This window comes from Agrilus planipennis, unplaced genomic scaffold (assembly GCF_000699045.2).
Source record: "Agrilus planipennis isolate EAB-ADULT unplaced genomic scaffold, Apla_2.0 scaffold95, whole genome shotgun sequence".
Lineage (NCBI taxonomy): Eukaryota > Metazoa > Arthropoda > Insecta > Coleoptera > Buprestidae > Agrilus > Agrilus planipennis.
Window position 1 is genome coordinate 443,422 of NW_020438861.1, and position 26,673 is coordinate 470,094.

At 32.4% G+C, this 26,673-nt stretch overlaps 3 protein-coding genes across 11 annotated transcripts in view; 1 reads left to right on the forward strand and 2 right to left on the reverse strand.

The window, feature by feature from the left end:
* Window positions 1-384: 384 nt before the first annotated feature.
* On the reverse strand, window positions 385-1,447 carry LOC108735907 (phosducin-like protein). Its single transcript, XM_018468125.2, has one exon. The coding sequence runs from the start codon at window positions 1,308-1,310 to the stop codon at window positions 462-464; it is 849 nt and encodes a 282-aa protein (XP_018323627.1). The 5' UTR covers window positions 1,311-1,447; the 3' UTR covers window positions 385-461.
* Window positions 1,448-1,553: 106 nt separating this feature from the next.
* LOC108735910 (prefoldin subunit 6) lies at window positions 1,554-3,396 on the reverse strand. Of its 2 annotated transcripts, XM_025973611.1 has the most exons (3): window positions 3,200-3,396; window positions 2,889-3,128; window positions 1,554-1,750 (listed from the first exon to the last, which is right to left on the reverse strand). In XM_025973611.1, exons 1-3 carry the CDS (start codon window positions 3,258-3,260, stop codon window positions 1,674-1,676), a joined length of 378 nt encoding a protein of 125 aa, XP_025829396.1. In that variant the 5' UTR covers window positions 3,261-3,396; the 3' UTR covers window positions 1,554-1,673. The 2 variants fall into 2 exon arrangements, with proteins under 2 accessions (XP_025829396.1, XP_018323629.1); XM_018468127.2 differs by lacking the exon at window positions 1,554-1,750 and having other exon boundaries at window positions 2,744-3,128; window positions 3,200-3,393.
* Window positions 3,397-5,609: 2,213 nt separating this feature from the next.
* The window catches only part of LOC108735917 (uncharacterized aarF domain-containing protein kinase 1), a 35,628-nt gene continuing 14,564 nt past the window's right edge, over window positions 5,610-26,673 (forward strand). Inside the window, exons 1-3 of one of the 8 annotated variants that reach the window (XM_018468143.1) lie at window positions 5,610-5,827; window positions 5,994-6,382; window positions 13,346-13,677. In XM_018468143.1, coding sequence (XP_018323645.1) covers window positions 6,113-6,382; window positions 13,346-13,677 — 602 coding nt within the window. In that variant the 5' untranslated portion in view covers window positions 5,610-5,827; window positions 5,994-6,112. The other 7 variants (XM_018468142.1, XM_018468140.1, XM_018468146.1 and 4 more) reach the window with 7 other exon arrangements.

Below are 26,673 nucleotides of genomic sequence, written 5' to 3' on the forward strand. Positions count from 1 at the left end.
TTATTCATTTCTAAAAGAATAGTTACTAATAAATAAAATAGTAACATTAAGCATTTTTATATTCAACTTTTTATAATATTATAGTAGTCAATAATTAATTTTTTGATCTACTATAACAAAATTAGTTCTTCAAAATTTTATATCCTTAAATTAGGTAGATAGATAAGTAGATCTATCTTAAATTAGGTATTAATGTTTATTAAATGTATTCAGTTCAAAAATGAACATTTAGCGGTTAATATGTACTTGAATCTCTTAAAATATCAAATGACTATAACTTACTTATTACTGCAATGACAATTTCTTTAAAAAGATGAGAAAATGTGAACATAATATTTTAATGCTCTGTTTTGTAAGTGAGGCTGGCAGATAATGACTTGGAAGCTGTATAGACAGATTTATAATTCTAAAATATATAATTTCATTTGTTTGGTAAATAATTATGTCAAAATATTTATAACTTAATCAGAATCATCGCTTTGATCATTAATACTTTTAACAATTTTTGGAACAAGTGTTTTATCTTCAAGCATACCATGTTCAATTAAAAAGCCTTGCACATCTTCTGCATAGAAACTGTCTCCAAATTCATAACTTAATCTAACAAAATTACCTATCAAAATTCCATTTTTATATATTAATAAAGCTGGTACACCACTTATTTTAAAATCTCTGCTTAAGCCAGCCACAGATGCAATAATTGCACAAAATTTAACGTTGTCATAAACTTTGGCTAGTTCTGCCAAACATGAATTCATTATTTGGCAAGCCTTTAGATGCTTTTCATAAATATGGATGATTATTTTTACCGATTTATGTTCTTTTTCAATTGCATCGAGATATTCTTCACTGTTTTTCAAAAATATTAATTCCCCAAACTTAACGTTGTGATTTTGTTGTTTTAGCATTTCTTCCATACGTTGTTTTTGGTACTGCAATAAAAATTCGTCATTTAGCAACTCAGAAATTTCAGGATCCTCTAATTTTGATTTTTCTCGTTCTTCATCGAGAGTTGACTGTACGGACAGCGTTAATTTTTTTGCCAGTGCTATTCGTTCTTTTTCACATTCATTCCGTTTTTCCGATTCTAACTGTTTGAATCGTTGCCAGTCTGTTATCACTCCTTTTGGACCTGTATTCTGAGATGTTCCCTCCCACTTTTCTAACTGTGAGGTTTCGATCTGAAGTGAACGCTCATTTTTCTTTGGTGTATTTGAATTTGAATCAGAGTCTCCATTTTCTTCGTCTTCACTGCTACTACAATAGTATTGTAATTTTTCACCTAGAATTTTATCATCTAATGTGGTCATATTATCTTGTTTATTAATATTGTTTACACAGAGAAGTTAAGAATTAAGAAATCCTTAAAATGCAGATTTGATTTTGTTAAGGTTCAATGTCTATTTATTATGTCTGATGTATTTGACACAACAATTTAGGTTATGGTGTACTGTATAAACACGGAAGGGTTAAAAGATACTCAATTTCGTTCAGTTAATGGAAATTAAAACAAATAAAATATTTACTGTTGGTAATAACACCAGTTTCATCGGTCAGCTTGAATTTTAATATATTTAAAAATACAAAGTTATTAATAAGTATATCTGTACAACAAATATTATTTATTAAGCATTATTTTAATGAACATAAACACAATAGAGACAATTTCAATTTTAAGCTCGCATTGCTGCTTTAACATGCGCCTGTTGAAATTGCTGCTGCAGCTTATTTAGGGATTCCCTGTGATTATTTTGCTTCTTCTCCAATTCAGTAAGATNTTAGGTGGAAGGGGATTCGCAGAATCGAGAGTTCACTGTATGCTTCAAGTGGTTTAAAGCGTGCCGCGTATTTTGATATGCACAATTTTTTCGGTTCAAATTTTGTAAAAATAATTCTAGTTGAAATAAATTTAAAATAAATAATGAAAAAAAGAACCTTTTCAAAAATTCGGGACAATCCGGGACAAAAAACCTAAATCCGGGACAAATACTGCTTCTAGAAAAATCCGGGACGCAAGGTGGAAATCCGGGACTGTCTCAGCCAATTCGGGACGTATGGTCACCTTATTTAAAATGCGGTGCAAATCGTTGATTAATTATCATTAATTTGTTAAAAAAATAAAACTAAATTTCAGGAAAATACTATTCTGCTCTAACATAAACTTTATTATTAAATGTTAGTAAGGAAAGATACCGAAGGTGTCGAAATATATTTCAGGTTTCATAAACGCATTTGTGGAATTTTAAATTCGTGTTTTGGTTAGTTTAGTTACACAGAACTCGATTTAATTGTCTTACCACAGAAAGGCAGGTCACCGACCCATTTTCCACTACTTGAACAGACAATTTGTGTGTTTCCAAATGTTTCATATCCTTCATCACACAAATAGCTACCCTTTGTGCCTGGAAGGAGATCCTCAGAGGTGAGGGTTATTCTTGCATTAACAGGAATGGCAGGATGTCCACATTTAATTGTATCTGAAAAAAAAATGCAATGAATAAAAAACGGTAAGACATAAAATAAAAATAGAAATTCTATAAGGAATCCTGTATACGAAAATAATTTAAGAAACAATTCTGGCAATCAAATCCGTTCCTATACTTAATGGGCTAGTGTCATTAATTTTCAAGGGCGGATTTAACCACTGCGAGGCTTCGGGCGGATAGATCTTTTCGAGTCCCTTGTCCTTGTGGATTTAATGGTGATACTTGACGAAAAATACAAAGTTATTAATAAGTATATCTGTACAACAAATATTATTTATTAAGCATTATTTTAATGAACATAAACACAATAGAGACAATTTCAATTTTAAGCTCGCATTGCTGCTTTAACATGCGCCTGTTGAAATTGCTGCTGCAGCTTATTTAGGGATTCCCTGTGATTATTTTGCTTCTTCTCCAATTCAGTAAGATGATCATCTACACGTTTTAATTCTTTGTTAATAAAATCCATACGTTTTTCGACATTTTGTCTAGCTTCGGTAATGTCAGTCTTAATTAAGATTGGCCCCACACTTTTGTAAACTACAGAATCAGTTGATAAAATATCTAATTCGCCTTTAACTATTTGATTTTCGTTTAGTTGAGCGTCCAGTTGTTGTCGATTTGAAATTGCTTTCTGATATTCTGTAAATGGTAAAAATGACTTATTTAACAAGAAACGTCTTAAATTACAATTACGATTAAAATCGACGGACCTTTTTGGACTAGTTTAAAACTATCTAGTTCACTTTGTATCTTTTTTTGCATATCTTCCATTGTAACGTAAAACAACAGTTCGCAATCTAATAAAAGCAAGGAATTCGAGTAAATCTCGATTTAAAAATTGCACATTACAACTTGTCACAGTTTTTAGTACATCCATAAAATATCGTTGAGAAATTGTGAACAACATAGACCTACAACAGAATTTTGTCTATTACAATATCCATAGATTAAAGAAATATATACTGTAAGGGTTGTGTGAAATGGCACCCGATATAAATAACTCACTGAACCAAGCTTCACCCATAAATTGTGCGTCGTTTGCGGGTTCTAAATACGTACGTATCATAATCATGCATCCATTAGTTCTGTTAAAAAAAAGGAAAATTGTTTCGGGTGCAGATTGAAATTGAATGTCAATTTATTCAAAAAATACTGAAGATATAATAATTTAATCAACACCAATTGATTGCGTGTCATTTGCGCTTGAAGGTTGACAATCGTTGACAATAATGAGGGTGAAGGAACTATTGTGCAAATAAGTTGTCTATTGTTTTAATATAACGAACAATTGTATGTACGTGTCAGATGTATAAAGTACATTTCCTGAGGTATAGCAAAAACTAAGTATTAGAAAAACATGGTATTATTAATACTTGTAACGAGAATTTTTAGTCACTTAGACAAATGTAGGTCGTCTTTATGATATTTAATTTTTTAAATCATCCTGTAATTTTGTTTAAGTAATGTTTTTCTATTTTTTAAAAACGCATTTTAAATTTAAACAAAAATAACTTGTGTTTATTGATATTACCTTTAAACATGGCCGCCGTATGCGCGCACCAATCACAGCGATGCTGCCTGTGGCCAGACTCTTATTATTAAGTAACTCTAGTTTCCATCATAGATATTTGCGTTATAGAAAACCTTCACATCCATCTTAGGTGGTTCCAACTTCAAAAAAAATTTCGTATCCAAATTATATATATATATAATACTCCTATATTGCTAGTTCCCGTAAGTGGAAGTGTAACGGGGTAAGTGAATCAAAAAACCACTACTTTTCTCTCTTTTTAGATTACTCGACCCGTTGTGCGTAATCGTCACGAGTCTGNCCTAAGCCTAAAACTTTTTGCTGTTACTGCACTATTCCCAGCCAATCCCGTACCGCTCTTCATTCGTGTATCCCTTCTACTACTTGAGTGCGATAAATTGTTCGTTATTTATTAATTAATATCTCAGAAACTGTGTTGTAATAATTAATCAAACTTTTTTCAAAGAAGTTATTAGACATTGTTTAATCTTTCTGTAGTTTTTTAAAACATTTGTAAGAAGGGATTCCAAGTTAACATTGTATTTCTAGTTAGCCTCGCCGGTATCCTGTATAGTACAATGTATAAGAGCCGCAAAAACGCGAACTTTGAAATTAAATATCTCTGAAACTATATTGCCCAATAATTTCAGTCTGCACATATAGGTGAAGAATAACTTAAATAATATTCTGTCAAAATTTCATAAGAATCCTAAGAAAACGCTTTTCATGGAACAACTACCTTAACACCATGTCGCGGTGTACTCTTTAAATAGTACTGCATAACGTACAAAATGTGTAGTAACGTAGTAGTAAGCTATTGATATGCTTATACGTTGCCAATTCACGACCAGTGCCGGCTTCAAATTGTAACAAATTTCAAATTTTTGCATCTTAATCACGCTATTTACTCACCATACGATTCCGTATTGCATCTATATAGTTAACATCCAGCAAAGCTTGCTACTTATTTCAGAAACACCCTGTATAAATATATATCTTTAATATTATTTCATTATTTCCTGAGTTACGGAAGAAATAGATTACAATTCAATAAGTATAAAACTAACTGGTGTGTAAAATTACTAGCTAATTTTTGAAAAATTATACTACAATCTCTTCAAATGCCACATGTTTGCTGACGACAAATTTATTAAATTAATACGATCAATTTTGTAACGGAAATAGAACGGTCACAGCCTATTAGCTTTAACTAATTCCTACCATATTAAAATTATTCATTGATCGGAACGTAGTAGCTGACATCTACTCTAATAAATAATTAAAGTAATGTAATTCGAAATGATTCTAATTAAATACAGTAATTATCCTTTAATTAAGCAAGAAATCGCATTTAACNATATATATAATACTCCTATATTGCTAGTTCCCGGAAGTGGAAATGTCACGGAGTAAGTGAGACAAAAAACGACTACTTCTGTCGCTTTTTAGATTACTGGACCCGTTGTGCGCAATCGTCACAAGTCTGGTGGGGTAAATGATGCGCGTAATATTCGTAGTAGTTACGAGAGAGACAGACGCATATATGTCTGCACCGTTGGGTCGTCATCATTTTCTAGACCCCTACTAGCAATACAGGGGTATTATATATATGATCCAAATATACTCACATGTCATTGTTGATTTGGGTTGATATAACTTATTTTCTTTTTTAGGTTTTTTTTTTCAAGTAAGTGTTCTGATTTTACCTGTTTTCAACTTGAGCCCTTATCTATGAACTTGAGCTTTGGAACTCAAAATTTTCGGAAATTGGCAGCATTGCTGTACTCACCATAAATATTTGTCTATGGTAAGTATGCGTTTAGAAAAATTATGTAGAAAAGTTGCGAAACCGTTATTTGTTGGCTTTAATGCCGAATTTATAACATACTTCAAATATATTAAAAAATGATAATAATATTACGATTGAATGATGATGTCTACTGTGGCTCGTGCATTTAAATATTCTCTTATAGGTTGTACTGCTTTGGGAAGTGCGATAAGTGTAACAACTTTAGCAGTAAATGACGACATAAATCCAATTGGTATCGTTCGCCTTAGTAGGGCTGCCAGAACCGTGTTTCAGATAGGGTTTATGTACAAGTATGATCTATTCGGTATTGATAAAACTTCTAGTGAATATAAAAAAATAAAATCACACTGCCATCAGAAGGCAGCTGAAATGCTGCTTGATCTTTGTTGTGCTAATAAAGGTGTTTATATAAAAGTGGGGCAACATATTGCAGCTTTGGATTATTTGCTTCCAACAGAATATGTACAAACAATGAAAGTTCTGCATAGTCATGCCCCTTCAAATAAATTAGAGGATGTTTACAAAGTCATCTCTGAGGATTTTAAAAAAAAGGTAATCATTAAGACACCTTAAATCTTTACCATGCATAAGTAAGTCATTTCAGTTGTACAAATCATGTTTGTAGTAACATTTCAAAAATTACATTGTGGACTAACCTTATGTGATGCCTTTTAATGCATTATAACACATTTATTTATTAATTCCATCTTTGCTTACTGAGAAGTGTATACAAATTGGTTACACTTCTCAATTTAAAGCTACATCTATGTCATCTACTTATCCTACTTATTAACCTACTTAATATTAATAACCTATAGGTACATTTGACACTAACTTTGTAAATATTTAATCACATTTGTACTCTGAAATCAATACCCTTACACTAAATACATTTAGGATTGCGGATAGTAAATTAGTTATTTGCCTTCATGTTTCTTTAGGTTTTTTAATTGCATATCTTTACCTTCCAGTTTTGGTTTAACTTATTTTTGTTTAGCTTTGATTTTTTTAGTGTGTTTGCCATCCATTTCTTGATTCTTTTCTTTGTTAGGTTTTTGGGTAGTGTTTATAGTTCTTGCATTTTACTGAATAGTTTTATTCGTTTATTCAGAAAAGTGTTCACTTCTGTTTTCTTTTTGTTAAGATATATTGTCTTTTTACTAGATGATTTTGTTGTCTTGTTTGGTAGCACAGCACAACACAGTCACCTCTATCTTACAAGCCATGAACAAGTATGTGGCAACGCCGCAAGATGTCGGCCATCCGGGGCTACTTGAGAGTCCACAACTAACATACTATAATGTTAGAATACCAAATTCAATATTGAATTTTGCAAACGATACGTACAATACACAGGAAATAGTTCGTATATTATGCATAATTAAATGTTTTGAACATTTATTAGCAATTTCACAAGAATTGCCAAATACTTAACAAATCGTAAATGTTTATCAGAATTGTTTTAGCTAATTATTTTCATTAGAAGTTTTCCTTTATTTCTAAGGCTATTTCTCAGAAACATAAATTTTATCTATTAGCAATACCTACTACAATTTTATCTTTTGCTGAAAGTGAGTTAGAAATTTGACGTAAATAATGACCAGTAGAAGATAAATCGTTATTGCCAGTATTAGATGGAGTTACATAAAAATTTAGAAGACAAATATTGTAAATTTCTTTTAGATGGTAAACTCAAAAATTCGTTATAGCATCATATCCGCAAGAAGTTATTGTAATGTAAAAAGCATAATAACAGTAGCAGGTGTATGCTGCCTTTTTTTTTAAAGGAATTGATTTAGTTGATCTGAAATAATTTTAAGTTGGTTTAAATTTTCAAAATTTTGCTCTTTTTCGCCATTTGATAAATTAATTGCTTTGTTTAATAAATTTAAAAATCCTTAACTGTCTCATTATTATTATCAATAGAACACTCATCCTTATACCCCGATAACATCATATCAAAAGGTAAAAACTATTTCAGATCAATAAAATTTAGTTGGGACCCCTTTTCGTAAACTATTACTTTCATACCAGGACTTATTGAAATTTTATTTCACTACTTCAAGAGAATTATTAAATTTAATACTTTAACAGACCACACGTCTGAAATTAAAATTTTTGTTTTATAATTATTAACCATGCCATCAAAATAGCTTATTAAATCTTTATTACCAAACGTATCTATTAAATGTTCCTGTCTTTCCTAGTAAACTATTTGTCTTCTAGATTTTTCTTATAGATACTGTATATAGATACATAACTAGATAAATTTGGAAAAATGCAAGGTACACTATTTAACTTTAGTTTTAGCCTTATGGGAATTTCTGTTACATTGAAGATGTGTATCAGTTTTAATAACAGCGCTATCTTCGAAATGTAAAATGCATACAATTGAATGCTTTGTAAGTACAATTGTTTTTGCGGAATTGCTTTTAACCATTTTTGCTTTAAAATTTCATCATTAGGAAAACGAAAAGTAGTAACTAATATTCCTCCTGCTTTCAATGTACTATTATAATTGGATTTTCATCCAGGAACATAACAAGTACGCGGCCTTTTTATACCTACGAGGAAGTGCAATTTTTATGTTAAAACTTATTGCTACTCATAACTACTAAAAAATGTTCATCACTGGATAGGAAGAACTATACTAACACTAGAAACAAATACAACATTGAAGTTTAAATTAGCACAAGCCAACAATGTAGACAGTTTTAAATAGAATAAACAATCAGATTTTCACACAGCCCATGTATATATAAATAGGCTCGTGGAAGTCCCGGAGTATATGCATCATTCTCGTAACTCCTAGTAGACCCGCTCGTTATGTTGCCAGGTTTCTTACTTCACGGCTTGTAAGATAGAGGTAGCTGTGCCTTATTAATTAGAAATTGTATATTGCTCCTGCAAGATTTACAATTTGATATATTAGAAACATTGTTTTGGAGTGTGTTATTCGGTTTACTTTTTTAGTATTTGTTGCTGGGTATACATGAGATCCATTGGGTCTCTGTGGGCTAGATTGTTTATTTTGTTTAGATGGTCTTGTATAATCCACTCTTTATTTAGGAATTGTCTTTTAATGTTTTTTGTTATGATCGTGCTGTTCTTTTTTAAGCCTTCTTTCTTTCTATGAGTTTGTTGTATTTTTCATTGACATTTCCGGTTTTTGTATTTTATTTTAATTTTTTGCAATGTAGTAATCGACGCGCTGATGAGATCCAACAAGATTGAAATCGCGATCCACGTCTGGCAGTTTCGACAGAACACAGACCACTTCGAATTATTTTATTCGATTATGGTAACGTGCCTATCACGTAGTGGTGAGCTACGCCGGGATTTCGTTTCAGCAAGTAGATATCCATATATTTAAATGGACCTTGTTGAGAATATGTAATCCTAAAATGTAGCATTGTACTACAGATGGCGTTTATCGCGCCATTTGTGGTATTTTATAAAATGTGCTGTTATGACAGCAGGTAAAATTGGTCTGTGTTCTGTCGAAACTGTCTGCGACGCGCTGATGAGATCCAACAAGATCGAAATCGCGATCCGCGTCTGGCAGTTTCAATAGAACACAGACCACTTCGAATTATTTATAATAATATTACGATTGAATGATGATGTCTACTGTGGCTCGTGCATTTAAATATTCTCTTATAGGTTGTACTGCTTTGGGAAGTGCGATAAGTGTAACAACTTTAGCAGTAAATGACGACATAAATCCAATTGGTATCGTTCGCCTTAGTAGGGCTGCCAGAACCGTGTTTCAGATAGGGTTTATGTACAAGTATGATCTATTCGGTATTGATAAAACTTCTAGTGAATATAAAAAAATAAAATCACACTGCCATCAGAAGGCAGCTGAAATGCTGCTTGATCTTTGTTGTGCTAATAAAGGTGTTTATATAAAAGTGGGGCAACATATTGCAGCTTTGGATTATTTGCTTCCAACAGAATATGTACAAACAATGAAAGTTCTGCATAGTCATGCCCCTTCAAATAAATTAGAGGATGTTTACAAAGTCATCTCTGAGGATTTTAAAAAAAAGGTAATCATTAAGACACCTTAAATCTTTACCATGCATAAGTAAGTCATTTCAGTTGTACAAATCATGTTTGTAGTAACATTTCAAAAATTACATTGTGGACTAACCTTATGTGATGCCTTTTAATGCATTATAACACATTTATTTATTAATTCCATCTTTGCTTACTGAGAAGTGTATACAAATTGGTTACACTTCTCAATTTAAAGCTACATCTATGTCATCTACTTATCCTACTTATTAACCTACTTAATATTAATAACCTATAGGTACATTTGACACTAACTTTGTAAATATTTAATCACATTTGTACTCTGAAATCAATACCCTTACACTAAATACATTTAGGATTGCGGATAGTAAATTAGTTATTTGCCTTCATGTTTCTTTAGGTTTTTTAATTGCATATCTTTACCTTCCAGTTTTGGTTTAACTTATTTTTGTTTAGCTTTGATTTTTTTAGTGTGTTTGCCATCCATTTCTTGATTCTTTTCTTTGTTAGGTTTTTGGGTAGTGTTTATAGTTCTTGCATTTTACTGAATAGTTTTATTCGTTTATTCAGAAAAGTGTTCACTTCTGTTTTCTTTTTGTTAAGATATATTGTCTTTTTACTAGATGATTTTGTTGTCTTGTTTGGTAGCACAGCACAACACAGTCACCTCTATCTTACAAGCCATGAACAAGTATGTGGCAACGCCGCAAGATGTCGGCCATCCGGGGCTACTTGAGAGTCCACAACTAACATACTATAATGTTAGAATACCAAATTCAATATTGAATTTTGCAAACGATACGTACAATACACAGGAAATAGTTCGTATATTATGCATAATTAAATGTTTTGAACATTTATTAGCAATTTCACAAGAATTGCCAAATACTTAACAAATCGTAAATGTTTATCAGAATTGTTTTAGCTAATTATTTTCATTAGAAGTTTTCCTTTATTTCTAAGGCTATTTCTCAGAAACATAAATTTTATCTATTAGCAATACCTACTACAATTTTATCTTTTGCTGAAAGTGAGTTAGAAATTTGACGTAAATAATGACCAGTAGAAGATAAATCGTTATTGCCAGTATTAGATGGAGTTACATAAAAATTTAGAAGACAAATATTGTAAATTTCTTTTAGATGGTAAACTCAAAAATTCGTTATAGCATCATATCCGCAAGAAGTTATTGTAATGTAAAAAGCATAATAACAGTAGCAGGTGTATGCTGCCTTTTTTTTTAAAGGAATTGATTTAGTTGATCTGAAATAATTTTAAGTTGGTTTAAATTTTCAAAATTTTGCTCTTTTTCGCCATTTGATAAATTAATTGCTTTGTTTAATAAATTTAAAAATCCTTAACTGTCTCATTATTATTATCAATAGAACACTCATCCTTATACCCCGATAACATCATATCAAAAGGTAAAAACTATTTCAGATCAATAAAATTTAGTTGGGACCCCTTTTCGTAAACTATTACTTTCATACCAGGACTTATTGAAATTTTATTTCACTACTTCAAGAGAATTATTAAATTTAATACTTTAACAGACCACACGTCTGAAATTAAAATTTTTGTTTTATAATTATTAACCATGCCATCAAAATAGCTTATTAAATCTTTATTACCAAACGTATCTATTAAATGTTCCTGTCTTTCCTAGTAAACTATTTGTCTTCTAGATTTTTCTTATAGATACTGTATATAGATACATAACTAGATAAATTTGGAAAAATGCAAGGTACACTATTTAACTTTAGTTTTAGCCTTATGGGAATTTCTGTTACATTGAAGATGTGTATCAGTTTTAATAACAGCGCTATCTTCGAAATGTAAAATGCATACAATTGAATGCTTTGTAAGTACAATTGTTTTTGCGGAATTGCTTTTAACCATTTTTGCTTTAAAATTTCATCATTAGGAAAACGAAAAGTAGTAACTAATATTCCTCCTGCTTTCAATGTACTATTATAATTGGATTTTCATCCAGGAACATAACAAGTACGCGGCCTTTTTATACCTACGAGGAAGTGCAATTTTTATGTTAAAACTTATTGCTACTCATAACTACTAAAAAATGTTCATCACTGGATAGGAAGAACTATACTAACACTAGAAACAAATACAACATTGAAGTTTAAATTAGCACAAGCCAACAATGTAGACAGTTTTAAATAGAATAAACAATCAGATTTTCACACAGCCCATGTATATATAAATAGGCTCGTGGAAGTCCCGGAGTATATGCATCATTCTCGTAACTCCTAGTAGACCCGCTCGTTATGTTGCCAGGTTTCTTACTTCACGGCTTGTAAGATAGAGGTAGCTGTGCCTTATTAATTAGAAATTGTATATTGCTCCTGCAAGATTTACAATTTGATATATTAGAAACATTGTTTTGGAGTGTGTTATTCGGTTTACTTTTTTAGTATTTGTTGCTGGGTATACATGAGATCCATTGGGTCTCTGTGGGCTAGATTGTTTATTTTGTTTAGATGGTCTTGTATAATCCACTCTTTATTTAGGAATTGTCTTTTAATGTTTTTTGTTATGATCGTGCTGTTCTTTTTTAAGCCTTCTTTCTTTCTATGAGTTTGTTGTATTTTTCATTGACATTTCCGGTTTTTGTATTTTATTTTAATTTTTTGCAATGTAGTAATCGACGCGCTGATGAGATCCAACAAGATTGAAATCGCGATCCACGTCTGGCAGTTTCGACAGAACACAGACCACATCGAATTATTTTATTCGATTATGGTAACGTGCCTATCACGTGGTGAGCTACGCTGGGATTTCGTTTCAGCAAGTAGATATCCATGTATTTAAATGGACCTTGTTGAGAATACGTAATCCTAAAATGTAGCATTGTACTACAGATGGCGTTTATCGTGCCATTTGTGGTATTGTATTTTTATTGTCTATTATTCTGTCCAATTCTCATAGTAGTCGATGTTCTGGGATATCTTCTGGCCTGTATACTAATACTATATTGAGATTTTGAATTTTGTTCTTGGTTTTAATATTAATTTTTAGGATTGAGGTGTTATCGTTGTTACTGGTATTTTTTAATTTACAGTCTGTTATGTCTTTTTTGACGCCGACTCCTCTTCTTCTTTTTTCTCGATACAAAGTAACTGTCATATCTGCTTATATTGTAGTATGTTTCTTCTTTCTTTGATAGCCATGTTTCAGATATGCATATTGTATCTATTTCTACTTACTTAATTTTTAGTGTTTCATCAATTTCTTCCATTTTGTTTTTTAGACTTTTATTGTTTAAGTACAATACTGTTAGTTTATTGTTATTTGTTAGATTTTATATTCTTCTATTGTAGCATATTTTTGTTTTATTGTCTTCATTTAGTTTTCTGTTCGATAGTCAATATTTTCTCTTATTTATTGAATTATCCTGTTGTATATTGTACAATTAGTAGGCTGCATTGATGTTAATATTTTTTTATTTTTGTGCAGCCAAAAGAAATATTTCTATCAGTGGATCCAGAACCATTGGGTACAGCTTCATTAGCCCAAGTTCATAAGGCATTTCTTCATGATGGTTCTGTAGTAGCTATTAAAGTTCAACACCCTTATGTAAAAAATCACGCAAAAGTTGATATGAAAAGCATGGAAATTATGGTAAAAATAGTTAGTCTGATTTTTCCAGAATTTAAATTTCAATGGTTAGTAGATGAAACAAAAAAGAATATACCTCAGGAGCTAGATTTTTTTAATGAAGGCAAAAATGCTGAAAAAGTTGCTAAGATGTTTCAGTGTTATCCATGGTTGGTTGTACCAAAGGTCAGGCAAGTATTTTTTTTTTAATAAGTAGGCTTTATGTTAGACTGAGAGCTAGTGAACGCTCCCGGTAACGGTACTCCTGTAAGGCTAGAAATTTGTTTAGTGATGAATTATAGCATGTTAAGTATAGTAACCATGACCTGGCAGGTCTCGGCCCTGCACATCAGCAGACCCTGTATTTTTGAAAGTATTAATAAATATTAATTAATAAAAGTTAAAAAATAAACTTACCGTTGTAAGCTTGAAAATTTATTACGACTTAGTTTATTGATTATAAAGTTCAGGAAAAAAATGCCAGACAATTCTGGTGGGTACAAGTACCGGACAGGTTGGTCAAAAGGTGTACAGTACATGGTTTGAAATAAACTTTGTTCTGTAAATTTATATACGTGTTTAAGTAAGGGATGTAGAAATAAGAGGTATAATGAAGGCGGTTCTGACCAACATAAGACCTTGACAGGCGAGAGGCAAGATGCTACGGGTATGCTGCTAAAAAGCGTAACGTGAATTCAATTGTCCGAGTGACATTACATGGAACTAAAAATTATTAGGAGATATATATTTTATTGATTATAATGACACCTGCATAAGTTTTAAATTATTTTTTTTGTAATCATCGTCTGACTCGTCACTACTTATTTCTTTGTCATCATTTGACTTCATAACCAACTTCATCTTCTGAAATTAAGAAAAGTTTGATACATTTAAAATTTTGTTACGTATCGGATCTTGCGCAGTTATATAAGTCCCCATATATTAATATTATTGGTCATATTTTACCTGAATTTTTTTTTCTCTGTTTCCTCAACTTGCTTTCAAACATCAGCTGACTGTTGTAAGAGTATTTCATAGATTGAAGAAGGAACTGTATTCCCCTCAAACCAATTAAAAACATATTTATCCTCAATTAAATTCCAACCATAACCTTCAAGTGTAAGAACTGTTGGCTCTTTTAAATGATTGTTTCGCCAGATATTTGTTGTGTATAATATCCTCTATAATTGTTGGTGTAGTTCACGTTGACATGGAGGTAAATTTGACGAATCATAACTGATAAGTTTCTTCGTAAATACTTTAGTATTACTTGCTTTGTATGTGGCTAAAAATTTTCATAACGTGCATCATTTACACATTTAACTTTCATATTATATATTTGGCATACAAACTTTTCAAGTCATATCATTCCTAGATTTTGCTTTTTAACATAATGTGAACTCAAGCGTGACTTACCTAAATTCTGCAATGTCAGTCCCACAAAAATTACCCGATATTTTAAAGTGAATAAATATAACAAAAGTAATAATTTTATAATATAGGGAAACATTTAAACACTTCTTGATACCATAGCATCTTGCCCCTCGCCTGTTAAGGTCTTATGCTATCCAGAACCTCATGTTATTGTATCTCCTATTTCTACATTCCTTACTTAAACTCATATAAATTTCAACTTTACAGAACCAAGTTTATTTCAAGCCATATACTGTACACCTTTTGACCTACCTATCCAGTACTTTTGCTCACCAGAATCGCCTGGCAATTTTTTTCTGAACTTTATAATTAATAAACCACGTAGTAAGTTTTCAAGCTTACTTTGATTCGAATTTTGAAAATTTGGGCAATAGCGATTGGGTATGCTCTCTTCAATTAAAATAACGGCACCCATGCAGAACTTCCGGTTATACCGGAAGTTGACAACAATTTCATTATTTTAAATGGAACACCCTGTATATTATGACGGTTTTGAATTCTACTTATGGGTTTAGGTACATCTTTTAGCTTTCCTGCTTTTAAAATTTATTACCATTTCCGAGATATTATTTTTTTTTTAAAAAAAGTATCACAGGGCAGTAGGTTTCGAAAAAGCATGCCGTTTTTACAGTAAGAAAGCTGGAGCAACAATATTCTCAGAAAATGTAACTATACCCTCTAGCTTTCAAAGGGGGTTAATTGCATACAGGGTGTTAGATATTTAGTGGCGGATTTGGTTTATTTCAAACAATCGTAAGTTAATTTTTACAAATGGAACACCCTGTATATATTTTCATGGCCTTATACAGAATTTTATTGTCTTTCGAATGGTACTATCGTTGCCTATGCCCATCTCTAGTTTTCAAATTATTTACTGTTCTTTGTAAAATCAACTAAAACTGTTTATCTGTTTACGAAGATGGCTGTGAAATTATTAGCAAAACTTCAAAACAAATAAAATGAGTTAATTATTGTCACTCAAACACCCATACATACAGTTTAGTCATCAAATATTTTGATTCTCAATGTCAATTATTGTATATTATTTTTATGAAGAATGGAAAAAGCATTTGCTTATGATTAAACGGAGGCATATGCAACGATTAAACTAATACAACAGCCGATGTTCATTGTTTATTAACTTCCCATTAGGAAGTTATTGTAATTGGGTCGAAAAGTGAAATCGGAATTTTCATTATATTTCCACGTTTTAACATATTAGTAGCATGCTAGCCAATTTTTTTGATGATGTGTGTATGTACGTACGTACGTACGTACGTACGTACGTACGTACGTACGTACGTATGTACGTACGTTCGTATGTACGTACGTTCGTATGTCAGCATTTTTTTCGTTTTCGATATCTCAAGAACGGATTGAGATATCGCCCTCAACCAAAATTTTTTCGAAAGATATTATCATAATGAAGATCTGAAAGAAATTTGAACGAAATCGGTCAAGCCGTTTTTTTTTTATAAAAAAAAAAACGAATTAATTACAAACAATTTAATTAAAATACGTTCTAATCTAATCACAACAATGAAGTTACGGAATCAATAATAACGAAATATCATTATTCAAGACAGGGAATAACATATTATAATAACATATTATAATAAAAATTTGTTTATAACAAAATGAATTGTTATAAACAATCGATAAACAATAAAAAATAGTATTTACCAATTGACTGATGCAAGTACTCTATCAATTCGGTTTTCTCAGACGAAATACTGTTTCTTATGGGTTTATAAAATGACGAACTCTCAAACATTGTTTGTTATTTATTATTGTGCCGCGTTTTTTTCAAACTTTAGAAACGAATGTACTTTACAATAACTGTATTATCTAATGGGAAGTTAGTCGTATTAGCACCGACCAAAATGTGCTCAGACCAATTTTTTTAATTACTGTTTATTTGCGTTTCTTATTAGTGTAGTCTACCGTATTGCAGTTGATTCCTTAAAATTTTCAATTTGAAAAGATATTTTCATTTTCCATTCTTCATAAAAATAATATTGAATAATTGAAGTTGAGAATCAAAATATTTAATGACTAAAATGTCAGAATGGGTGTTTGAGTGACACTAATTAACTCATAATAACAAATATACAGTAAGTAATTTGAAAACTAGAGGAGATGCGTCTAGGGCAGGGGTCGTCAACCTTTTGATTTGGAAGAGTCAAAAATTATAATTTACAAAATTTCAAAGTTTTTAAAGAGCCACAAAATTTTTTCTTACCAATAATAAATAGTACCCATAAATAAAGTTTTTTGATGAAAAAACTAACCTTTTTTCTTCATATATAAGTAGTGTTTTTCACAACAAATTCAATAATTTGTTTAGGATATTACTAGATCATTACTTATTATTTAAGTAAAAAATTACAACAGTTAAACATTTACTTACAACACTAATTTGTACTTCAACAATAATTGAGCAAACAAATTCAATGGGAGCGATGGCTTTGCATGGTTTTGAAAAGTTTGGATAAATTTGAATCATAATTCGTTGTTTTAAGTTTCAAACACAACTCTAAATTTTTATTTGTTAGTTGACTTCTTACATTCCTTGTAATCATATTCGTGCAAAAGAACTCTTGCTAGCACGAATATGACTGTTTGAAAATAGTCGGCACTCCATATGCCAACTTCTTCACCTCACTGTAGCAATCTGGAAGACTGTTGGGGGCAGTGAAAAGCGAGTACAAGTGGCTGAGAGATAGAATCGGTGCCTAATCCTCGTTAATCGATTCAGAACGATTTTTAAATGTTTTTTTTTATAAAATAAATAATATTTACGTATGGAACTAAACAGGCGCAGCTTCACATCCAAAAAGCCGCATGTGGCTCGCGAGCCGCAGGTTGCCGATCCCTGGTCTAGGGAACCATAGTACCATTCGAATGACAATAAAATTCTGTATAAAGCTATGAAAATATATACATGGTGTTGTTGAAAAATCAACTTATGATTGCTTGAAGTTAACCAAATCTAAATATCTAACACTCGGTATGTAATTAACTCACTTTGAAAGTATGGACGGGAAGCTTTGGGGGTATAAAATAATTCGATTATGGTAAGGTGCCTATCACGTTGAGGTTAGCTACGCCGGGATTCGTGTATTTAAATGGACCTTGTTGGAGCATACGTAATCCTAAAATGTAGCATCGTGCTACAGATGGCGTTTGCCACGCCATTTGTGGTATTGTATTTTTATTGTCTATTATTATTGGGGGTATAGTTGCCTTTTCTGAGAATGTTGTTCTTACTGTAAAATAGGCATGTTGTTTCGCAACTTACTGCTCTGTAATATTTAAAAAAAAATTAATATCTCGAAAAAGGTAAATTTTAGAATTAGAAAAAAGCATTATAAAAGTCTATCTAAAATCATAAGTAGAATTCAAAACCGTCATAAACACACGATTTTCCATTTAAAATAAGGAAGTTGGTGTCAACTTCCGGTATAACAGGAAGTGCTACATGGATGTCGTTATTTTAATTGAGGAAAGCATACTCATTAACGCTATTATCCACATTTTTAAAATTCGAATCGAAGTAGTTTCCGAAATATGAGAGACACCCTGTATCTAGATTATTGATATACTCCATAATAAAATTGTCACATTTACTTTTTTCTTTCAACTAACTAACTAGACCAGAGCGGTTGCTGACAGAACGCCTACTTTTATTCACAACAGACGTTGTAGGGAATGTCGTAAATATAGAAACGAGATGTCAGGTAGGAATTGTAGCGGACACTACTAAAAAAAAAGGAATAACTTTACACTAATTAATGTGTAACAGAAGGAGATGCAGGCAAGCAGAATTTGAGCATGTTGTTGGCATCGAACTTATAATAAATTCTCAGGAATTTAGGAAAGCGAAGACGCTTGTTGTTTAAAAATATAATTCCAGCCAGGCAGTTATAAAGCCGACCCGGATCTTCTGCATTCTTAAGTAACCTCTAATCGCTGCACCGCTTATTATTTGGTTATCTCTTTTCACTTTGTACTACTCATGAAGCATTTTTTAACTTTACAAGGGCGTGTGCAAAACGCAGCAGTTACTACAGTCCCAAGTGGAAACAAGAAGACATCATTCTCGCAAATAGTTTATTGAGGACCGTGTCAATTTTGAATCTCCCAACTATATGCACTTCATATGAGAGTGCATATGTTAAAAATTCACCATTACCGCTAATTTACAATTGGGTTTTGACATCTAAAATTAGTGTGAAACCATTTTTATTATAAAGATTAGTCACTAAAAACACTGAAATCATTAAAACAAATATATATTGCTCATTGAAATTTATTCTGAAAATAGATAAATTTTCAAGCCACTCGGAGTGGTCTTTTTGACGTACAATACTGTAGGGGTTTGCGTCAACCACATTGCTGTCGGCTCTTATCAGGCCTCTTGTTGTGTTCATCAACCTTTATGATATTTCTTATGGTGGCTACACACGTAATTGCAAACTTGACAAGCTGACTTTTGCCTAAAACTCGAAAGAAAGGACGCAACATTTGGTGTAAACAGGGGTTAGTGAAAAAAAAACCTATTTGCACATGGTGTACTCATCTTAGAATGAATGAAGAAACTTATTTGAATCTTTTGTTACTCGTGATTCCTTTAATTAAAAAAAAGATATGATTATGAGAGAAGCAATAACTCCACATGAAAGGTTAACAATAACTTCAATTTTTCGCGTCCGAAAGAAGTTAAGAAGAGATCTGAAATACTCAACTATAATTTCATCATAGGCTCTAAGCTACATAATTTCTGAAACCTGCTATGCCATTTACGATGTGCTAAAAAGGAATTATTTGAAGGTAAGTGAAACATTGTTATTTTCAAATTATTTATTACAATTTATAAATTTTACAAAGGAGATAATAGAAAGTAAAAACAGCCGTGAAACACATTAAAAACTAAATTAGCCATCATCGAAACATTAAATATATGAAGCAGTTGTTGTGAAACAAAAACGTTGTCATTATTAAAACGATGAAACTTAGGGAAACCCACAAAAGATGTAGGTACACTATTGACAGAATCACAAATAGAATATGATATTATGGTCAGCTGATTCACTTATAGTTTCATGATTAATTTTTTCGGTTAGCAATCTTTGAGTGTTTTTGTAATATCTATCATTTTTAGAGCAAGAATATCGTATATGTCTACTTTTGACTTAGGCTTTTTAAAATGTTGTTCAATTGTTTCAAGCAGAGAATCACATTTATTGTTGTTAATTCGTTTATTGTTAGGGAGTCTAGCATAACGTAACTTGATGGGAGTTGATTTAATGGGTATTTCCTCACGTGAAGATGCTGAAGGAGTAGTTGGCTCAATTTCATGAACAGCTTCCTTTAATTAGTTGTTTTGCAGCTTCTTTTAGAAAATAAGAATCAATAATTATTAATATTCCTTTGCTAGCTGATATAATTACAAGGGTAATAATCTGTTCTACTTTTTGTTAGGAAATTGAGGAATAATAAAGAAAGGTTTTCCCCGTGGCTTTGCTCGCAGAAATTAATATCGTTTCTCCATAAAACCTTTCCAATTCACCCCTACAATGTTTTAATTTTATGTAATGTCGCCTTCTTAGATTTCAAATACAAACGTAGTAACAACATTTCATCCTTAAGGATTGATTTTTAAAAATTGCCAAAACACGTATTTGCTTAATTTCAACAATGAGCCTTCGAGTAAATCCGAGTACAAATAAAATAAACCCCATGGAAACGTTGCAACCTCTTTTCATTTGATTAATAATATTAAACAGCATATATACTAAGTTTCAAGTAAATTAAACTACAAATAAAGTATGTCTCAAACAAAAATTGCAACACCTTTTTACCACCCCCCCCTTTGGAGGTTGAATTTTTTAAAATGTCGAGATAGGTCTTTCAGAAATTAAATGAGAGACCATTAAAACCAAGTTTCAACTAAATCTGACGACAAATAATATATGTTCCATTTAAACATTGCAACTTCTCTTCATCACTCCCCCCCCCACGGAACGGGATAAAAAGTATCCTATGTTCGTCTCCTGATTCTAAGGTACCTCCCCACAACTCAGCCAAATCGGTTCAGCCGTTCTTGAGTTATAAATAACTAATACGACTTTCTTTTATATATATAGATAAGTATGCACTATTTTATTCATTTCTTACTTATGTATTGTTTTGTCTTGATAATAACGTTTGTCTTATATCTAGCTTGTTCCCTTTCCCATCCATGCATAAGTAATATGTAAGGGCGGGCTGAAAAGTTCGTAGGTTGACCCATATATGGCTCTACTAGTATCAAATCCATATGATTTTTAGTTAGCCCTAACCTTCAAAAGACACGTGTATAAATTTGACAGTTATTGCACTATTAGTATCTGAGTTAGCATTTGTAGTGGAAGAACGTTTGTTGTTTGAAAAAGAAAGTGCTATTTCATCAAGACAATTCCCCGTGTCACAAATCAATTAAATCGATGGCAAAATTCCATGAATTGGGCTTCGAATTGCTTCTATATCCACCGTACTCGCCAGATCTGCCCCAGCGACTTTTTTCTGTTCTCAGGCCTGAAGAGGTANCTAGGCTATGAGAGCATAGAAAATGACAGGGCCCGTCTTGGTTTAATATCTAACAATTCCAATATGCCTCGTTTACAAAGTACTTATATCGCTGAATATATAATATTTCATGCTAAACAAGTATGACAAAAATTTATGGGCTAGTTTATCAATGAAGGACAAGTGTGGTAACAACACAGCTTTGTTCGTTAAAAAATGCTTGTATTGCTTTGTAGCTTTTGTTGGCGAATAAAATTGGCAGAATACATTATATTCGGCTGATTTTTGTATGCAATAATAAAATCTAGAAGTTCTTAGTGGGCTTTTTTCACTTTGCTTGACATGATCAAACGTGTACAGCTAGCTTATGATGCCACTACTGATAACATGCGAGTTACGGCTGGTAAAAGCCAGTACGTGGAGACGTTCTGTGCGACTTGTCCAAGCTTGCATGATTCAGTTCTAATCAATCATTAAACGGCTTGTACAGTTAAAACACTTGCGCAAAATGATCCTACAAACGTTAAAGCCTGCTTGTGCAAAAATAACGATCATGCATGTATGTCAAGTTTGCAGTAAGGTCTGTAGTCACCTTTATTAGACATCTGGTGAAGTGTCGGCAGGGGTGGGATGTAAGGCCGTGGTTGGGAAATAAACCTTCTGTTTAGAATATCCTTATACTGTGCATAATATGCTATGTTCTTATTCATACACAAGTAATAACTAACAATAAAATGAGTGACGGTGATAGTTTAAATAATGAAAGTTTGCAGTCTGTTGCAAAGAAAGTAAAATTACACTATGACATTCGATCAACTGATTCAAAGCAAGAGTATACTAATTATATATTTATAATTCAGGCGTGCATTTATGTGTGCACATAAGTGCGTACATAAGTGCGTACCTATATTTTCTTAAAAAAATCTCAATATTTTATTTTGATTGTGTCATATTTATTGCCTTTAATAAACTATCCTTTTATGCACAAAATAGTTTCAATGTTTTACATCTGTCAGGCGTCCTGCAATGGTCTAATTTTTTGAAGTGAAACTTCTTTATCGACGGTAGGAAGGAAATTTACTAGGGTATAAAACCGAAAAGTGTAACGTCACACGTCACAACATCATGCGCCGCGTGTAACCCCTGGTGGATATGTCCAAAATTAATCATTTTAATAGGCTTCAGAAGCTAACCTGTTAGTAGCAACCGATAATTCGAGAATTGCCATTTCGACAAATTAAACAACAATTAAAGGCGCAGTTTACGTTGCTTTCTATAAATCGTTGTCTAGTGTTGCAGTGCACTCAACAACACAACAAAGTAAATTCATACCTTAGTATGCGGTAAGTAATCTTTAACGAAACGATCTACCGACTTCATCCTTCTTCTAATGCTAAGGGAAGATTTAACATTCGCAACAACGCCAGTACGAACCCTCCGTACTGTTAGGTGGGAAGTTGCAACTATATTATCGGAACTTAATTGCTACATCTCGTAGATCATTTCACAATATTTATAAGTATTCCACATTCTCGTGATTTGATGTAAGATGGTCTTTTTATTACGTGTTTTTGGTTTATATCGTGCAAGCTTTGTTTATAAGTTTCCCTGTACTTGTTAGAATGATCCATGTGTATTTTTATTATTTTAGTCCATTTCTGTTTTCAAAACATGACTCTTAGTTTCTAGTGTTCAAATAACAAATAACAAAAGATCATTTTAGCCTATACGCAGGCCATGAATTAGGAGCTATATTAGAAAAGGAAGATAGTGTGGAGTTAGATAAACTAGGTTATCCCATAATGAGAGAAGAGTTTGATATAGCACTAAAAAACTTAAAAAATAATAAGGCACCAGGTATAGATGGGGTGTAGGTGAAAATTTTAAAGTATGCAGAGCAAGAGGTAAGAGATCATATGTTTAAGTTAGTTAGTCGCATTTACGAGACGGGGAAAGTCCCGGAACATTATAAATGAAACTTGGTTATAACCTAAAAGAGGCGCGGATAGGTGCGAGACATTAAGAACAATTAGTTTAGCTTCCCATGCGTCAAAAAACTTAACTACAATTCTACAGAGAAGGATGGAAAAAAGTGCGGAAAAACTATTAGAGGAAAATCAATTTGGGTATAGAAGAAATAGAGGAATGCGGGAGGCCATTTACGGGTAACAATAGAGAAAACGATACAGAAAGGAAAGAACGCGTTCATAGATTTGTAGATTTAGATAAATCTTTTGACAATGTTAAATGGGCCAATATGTTGAATATACTTAAAAATGTAGGGATGAGTTACAGAGATAGAAGAGTGATACTTAGTTTGTATAAAGAGCAACAGGCAGTTGTAGAGCTGGGGCGTCAACGTGGAGAACTAAATATTAGGAAGGAAGTCAGACAAGGATGCACACTATCACCACTACTTCTTAATATTTGTATCGAAGACGCGATCAACATCATTAAAGACAGCACACCTGTAGGGATAGATATAGAGGAGCAAAAGATTAGTATGATTAGATTTGCAGATGATATAGCATCTAGCAAGGATAAAATGGAAGCGATATTGACAAGAGTATTGTATAAAAATAAATAAAAGCACTCTCGCTACTCTCGATTTTGCGGCTTTGGAGGATTTTTTTTTTGTGTTTAGATCATTTGTCACAATATTTTTCTAGTGTATTTAACTTGTGCTGTAGGTCAACGGTATCGTTTGACATGATTGCAATATTGTCTGCAAATAGTATTAGATCTATCTTCTCGTTTATGTCACTATGGTCTTGTGTGCAGAAATATGTGTCAATGTCGTAGAGGAATATGGAGAAGAGAATAGGGCTGAGGGTATCTCCTCTCCAAAATCCTAACTTTTTCTTGGTGCCAGAGAGCATCCTTTTCTTTTATGTCATGTTTCAGGCCGTGTATTTCGTCGAGGATGGTTTTTGCTTGAATTTGTTCATTTTTAACACTTGATTTCTAATTTCAACTCTTCAAGTTTAATTAATATTGTAGCAAGGATGTGGTGTTGTTTTTCATTGGGTTTGTTTACATTGTTATTCGGTGTTTTCGAGTTGTTTGTATTGATTGTTGGCTGCTTCAACAGAGTAGGTAACTTGGGTTGTTGAACTGTTTTACCATCTGATTTGTCTCTGGAATTTATGATAATCTACTGTTGGCGTGATTATCTGTTGGGCCTTTTTAACCTCACTTTTATAATTGGTCGCGTTTTACCGTATTTTTAGATTAATTTGCAAATTGATCGGTACAAATTACATCCCAAGATCAAAAGGATTAATTTTTTAAGTTTGTGTCACCATCCGGCTGCATTATTGTATATTTTCAACACATGGACATATGCGACAGAGCACGCGGGAACACGACCGAACCCCTGAGTACATTTTAATATTTTCATTTTCATTTAGTTACGTGAAACCAAAGGTTACTTATATTAATAATCTAATCTAGGTACCTCTACCCCTCCTAATTCCTGTGTCTGCCTCTAATATACCTTTGACTAGACCTTCATGCCTGAGAAGGTGTCCTACCAACCTATGTCGCCTATTTCTTATTGACTTCCATGGAGTCTTCTGTTCTCCTATTCTTTCTAATACCTCTTCATTTCTAACCTTTTCTATTCACGTAATCCTCATCATTCGCCTATAACACCACAATTCGAACGCTTCTAACCTTTTCTTTTCCGCCGCGCCCACTGTCCATGTTTCGCATCCGTACAGCGCCGCACTATCCTCTACTTTATATCCCTACTACTCCTTCCGTCCTGACTTATTTGACTTCCTAGATATCTAAAATCAGCCACTTCTTCTAATTTTTCGTCTCCTATCTTTATATTCGCCCTTTACTTACTTTTTCTTCCCTTACATACCAGTATTTTAGTTTTACTTTTATTTATTTTCATACAGTACTTTTTTTGTCAGTACCGCTTCCATTTATTTAAAACTAGATTGCTAGATGCTAATACTGCTATATCATCTACAAATCTAAGAATGCTAATCTTTTGCTCCTGTATATCTATCCCTACCATTGTACTGTCTTTAATGATGTTGATCGCGTCTTCGATGTATAGATTAAAAAGTAGCGGTGACTGTGTGCATCTCTGTCTGACTCCCTTCATAATATTTACTTCTGTACGTTGCAACCCTAGCTTTATAACTGCCTGTTGTTCTTTATACAAACGAAGTGTCACTCTTCTATCTTTATAACTCATCCCTATATTTTTAAATATATTTAACATATTGTCCCATTTAACATTGTCAAAAGCTTTTTCTAAATCTACAAATCCTATGTACGCACTCTTTCCTTTTTCTATCGTTTTCTTTATTGTTACAAGTAAAGCTAGAATGACCTTCCGCCTTCCTCTATTTCTTCTATACCCAAATTGATCTTCCCCTAATAGTTCTTCCGCCCTTTTTTCCATCCACCTCTGTACAATTCTAGTTAAGATTTTTGAAGTGTGGGAGGTTAAGCTAATTGTTCTAAATGTCTCGCACCTATCCGAGTTACTACTACGTTCGTTTATAATCCTTTGGGACTTTCCCCGACTCGTAACTAACTAGCTTAAACATACGATCTATAACCTCTTGTCCTGCATGTTTTAGAATTTCCTCCTGTATCCCATCTACACTTGGCGCCTTATTATATTCTTAAAGTTTTTTAATGCTACATCGAACTCTTCTCTCATTATGGGATAACCAAGCGCATCTATCTCCAAATTATCTTCCTTCTCTAATATATCTCCGAACTCATAGCCTTCGTAAAGGTTCTATAAATATTCTTTCCACCTTTCTGCCTTTTCCTCATTTCCTATCAAAAGGATCCCTGCCTCGTTTCTTATATTATACATCTCTAAAATTCCTTTTAATTATATTATACGCCTCATCGGTTTTACCTACTTCGAACTTATCTTCTACTTCTTTTCACATCCTATCAATCCACTGTTCCTTAGCTGCCCTACACTTCCTTATTATTTCCCACTTTATAGCTTTATATCTTTTTTGCCCTTCTTCGTCCGTCTTGTTTTTGTATTTCCACCTTTCGTCTATTAATCCTACAATCTCATTTGTTATCGAGGGTTTCCTACTTTCGTTTCGTTTAAGACCTAGTATATATGTAGTTGCTGACTTTAGGCACGTTTTAATGCAGTTTGATTCTGTCTCTATGTCCCTGACATTTGTTTC

What these genes read in the sequence shown, in the direction of transcription:
- LOC108735910 (XM_025973611.1), bottom strand. Translation starts at nt 3,260, where the DNA reads ATGGAAGATATGCAAAAAAAGATACAAAGTGAACTAGATAGTTTTAAA. An exon ending in TTTTAAACTAGTCCAAAAAG is followed by an intron (nt 3,129 to 3,199) that starts GTCCGTCGATTT and finishes TACCATTTACAG; the next exon opens with AATATCAGAAAGCAATTTCA. An exon ending in TGAATTGGAGAAGAAGCAAA is followed by an intron (nt 1,751 to 2,888) that starts ATAATCACAGGG and finishes AGAAGAAGCAAA; the next exon opens with ATAATCACAGGGAATCCCTA.
- LOC108735907 (XM_018468125.2), bottom strand. Translation starts at nt 1,310, where the DNA reads ATGACCACATTAGATGATAAAATTCTAGGTGAAAAATTACAATACTAT.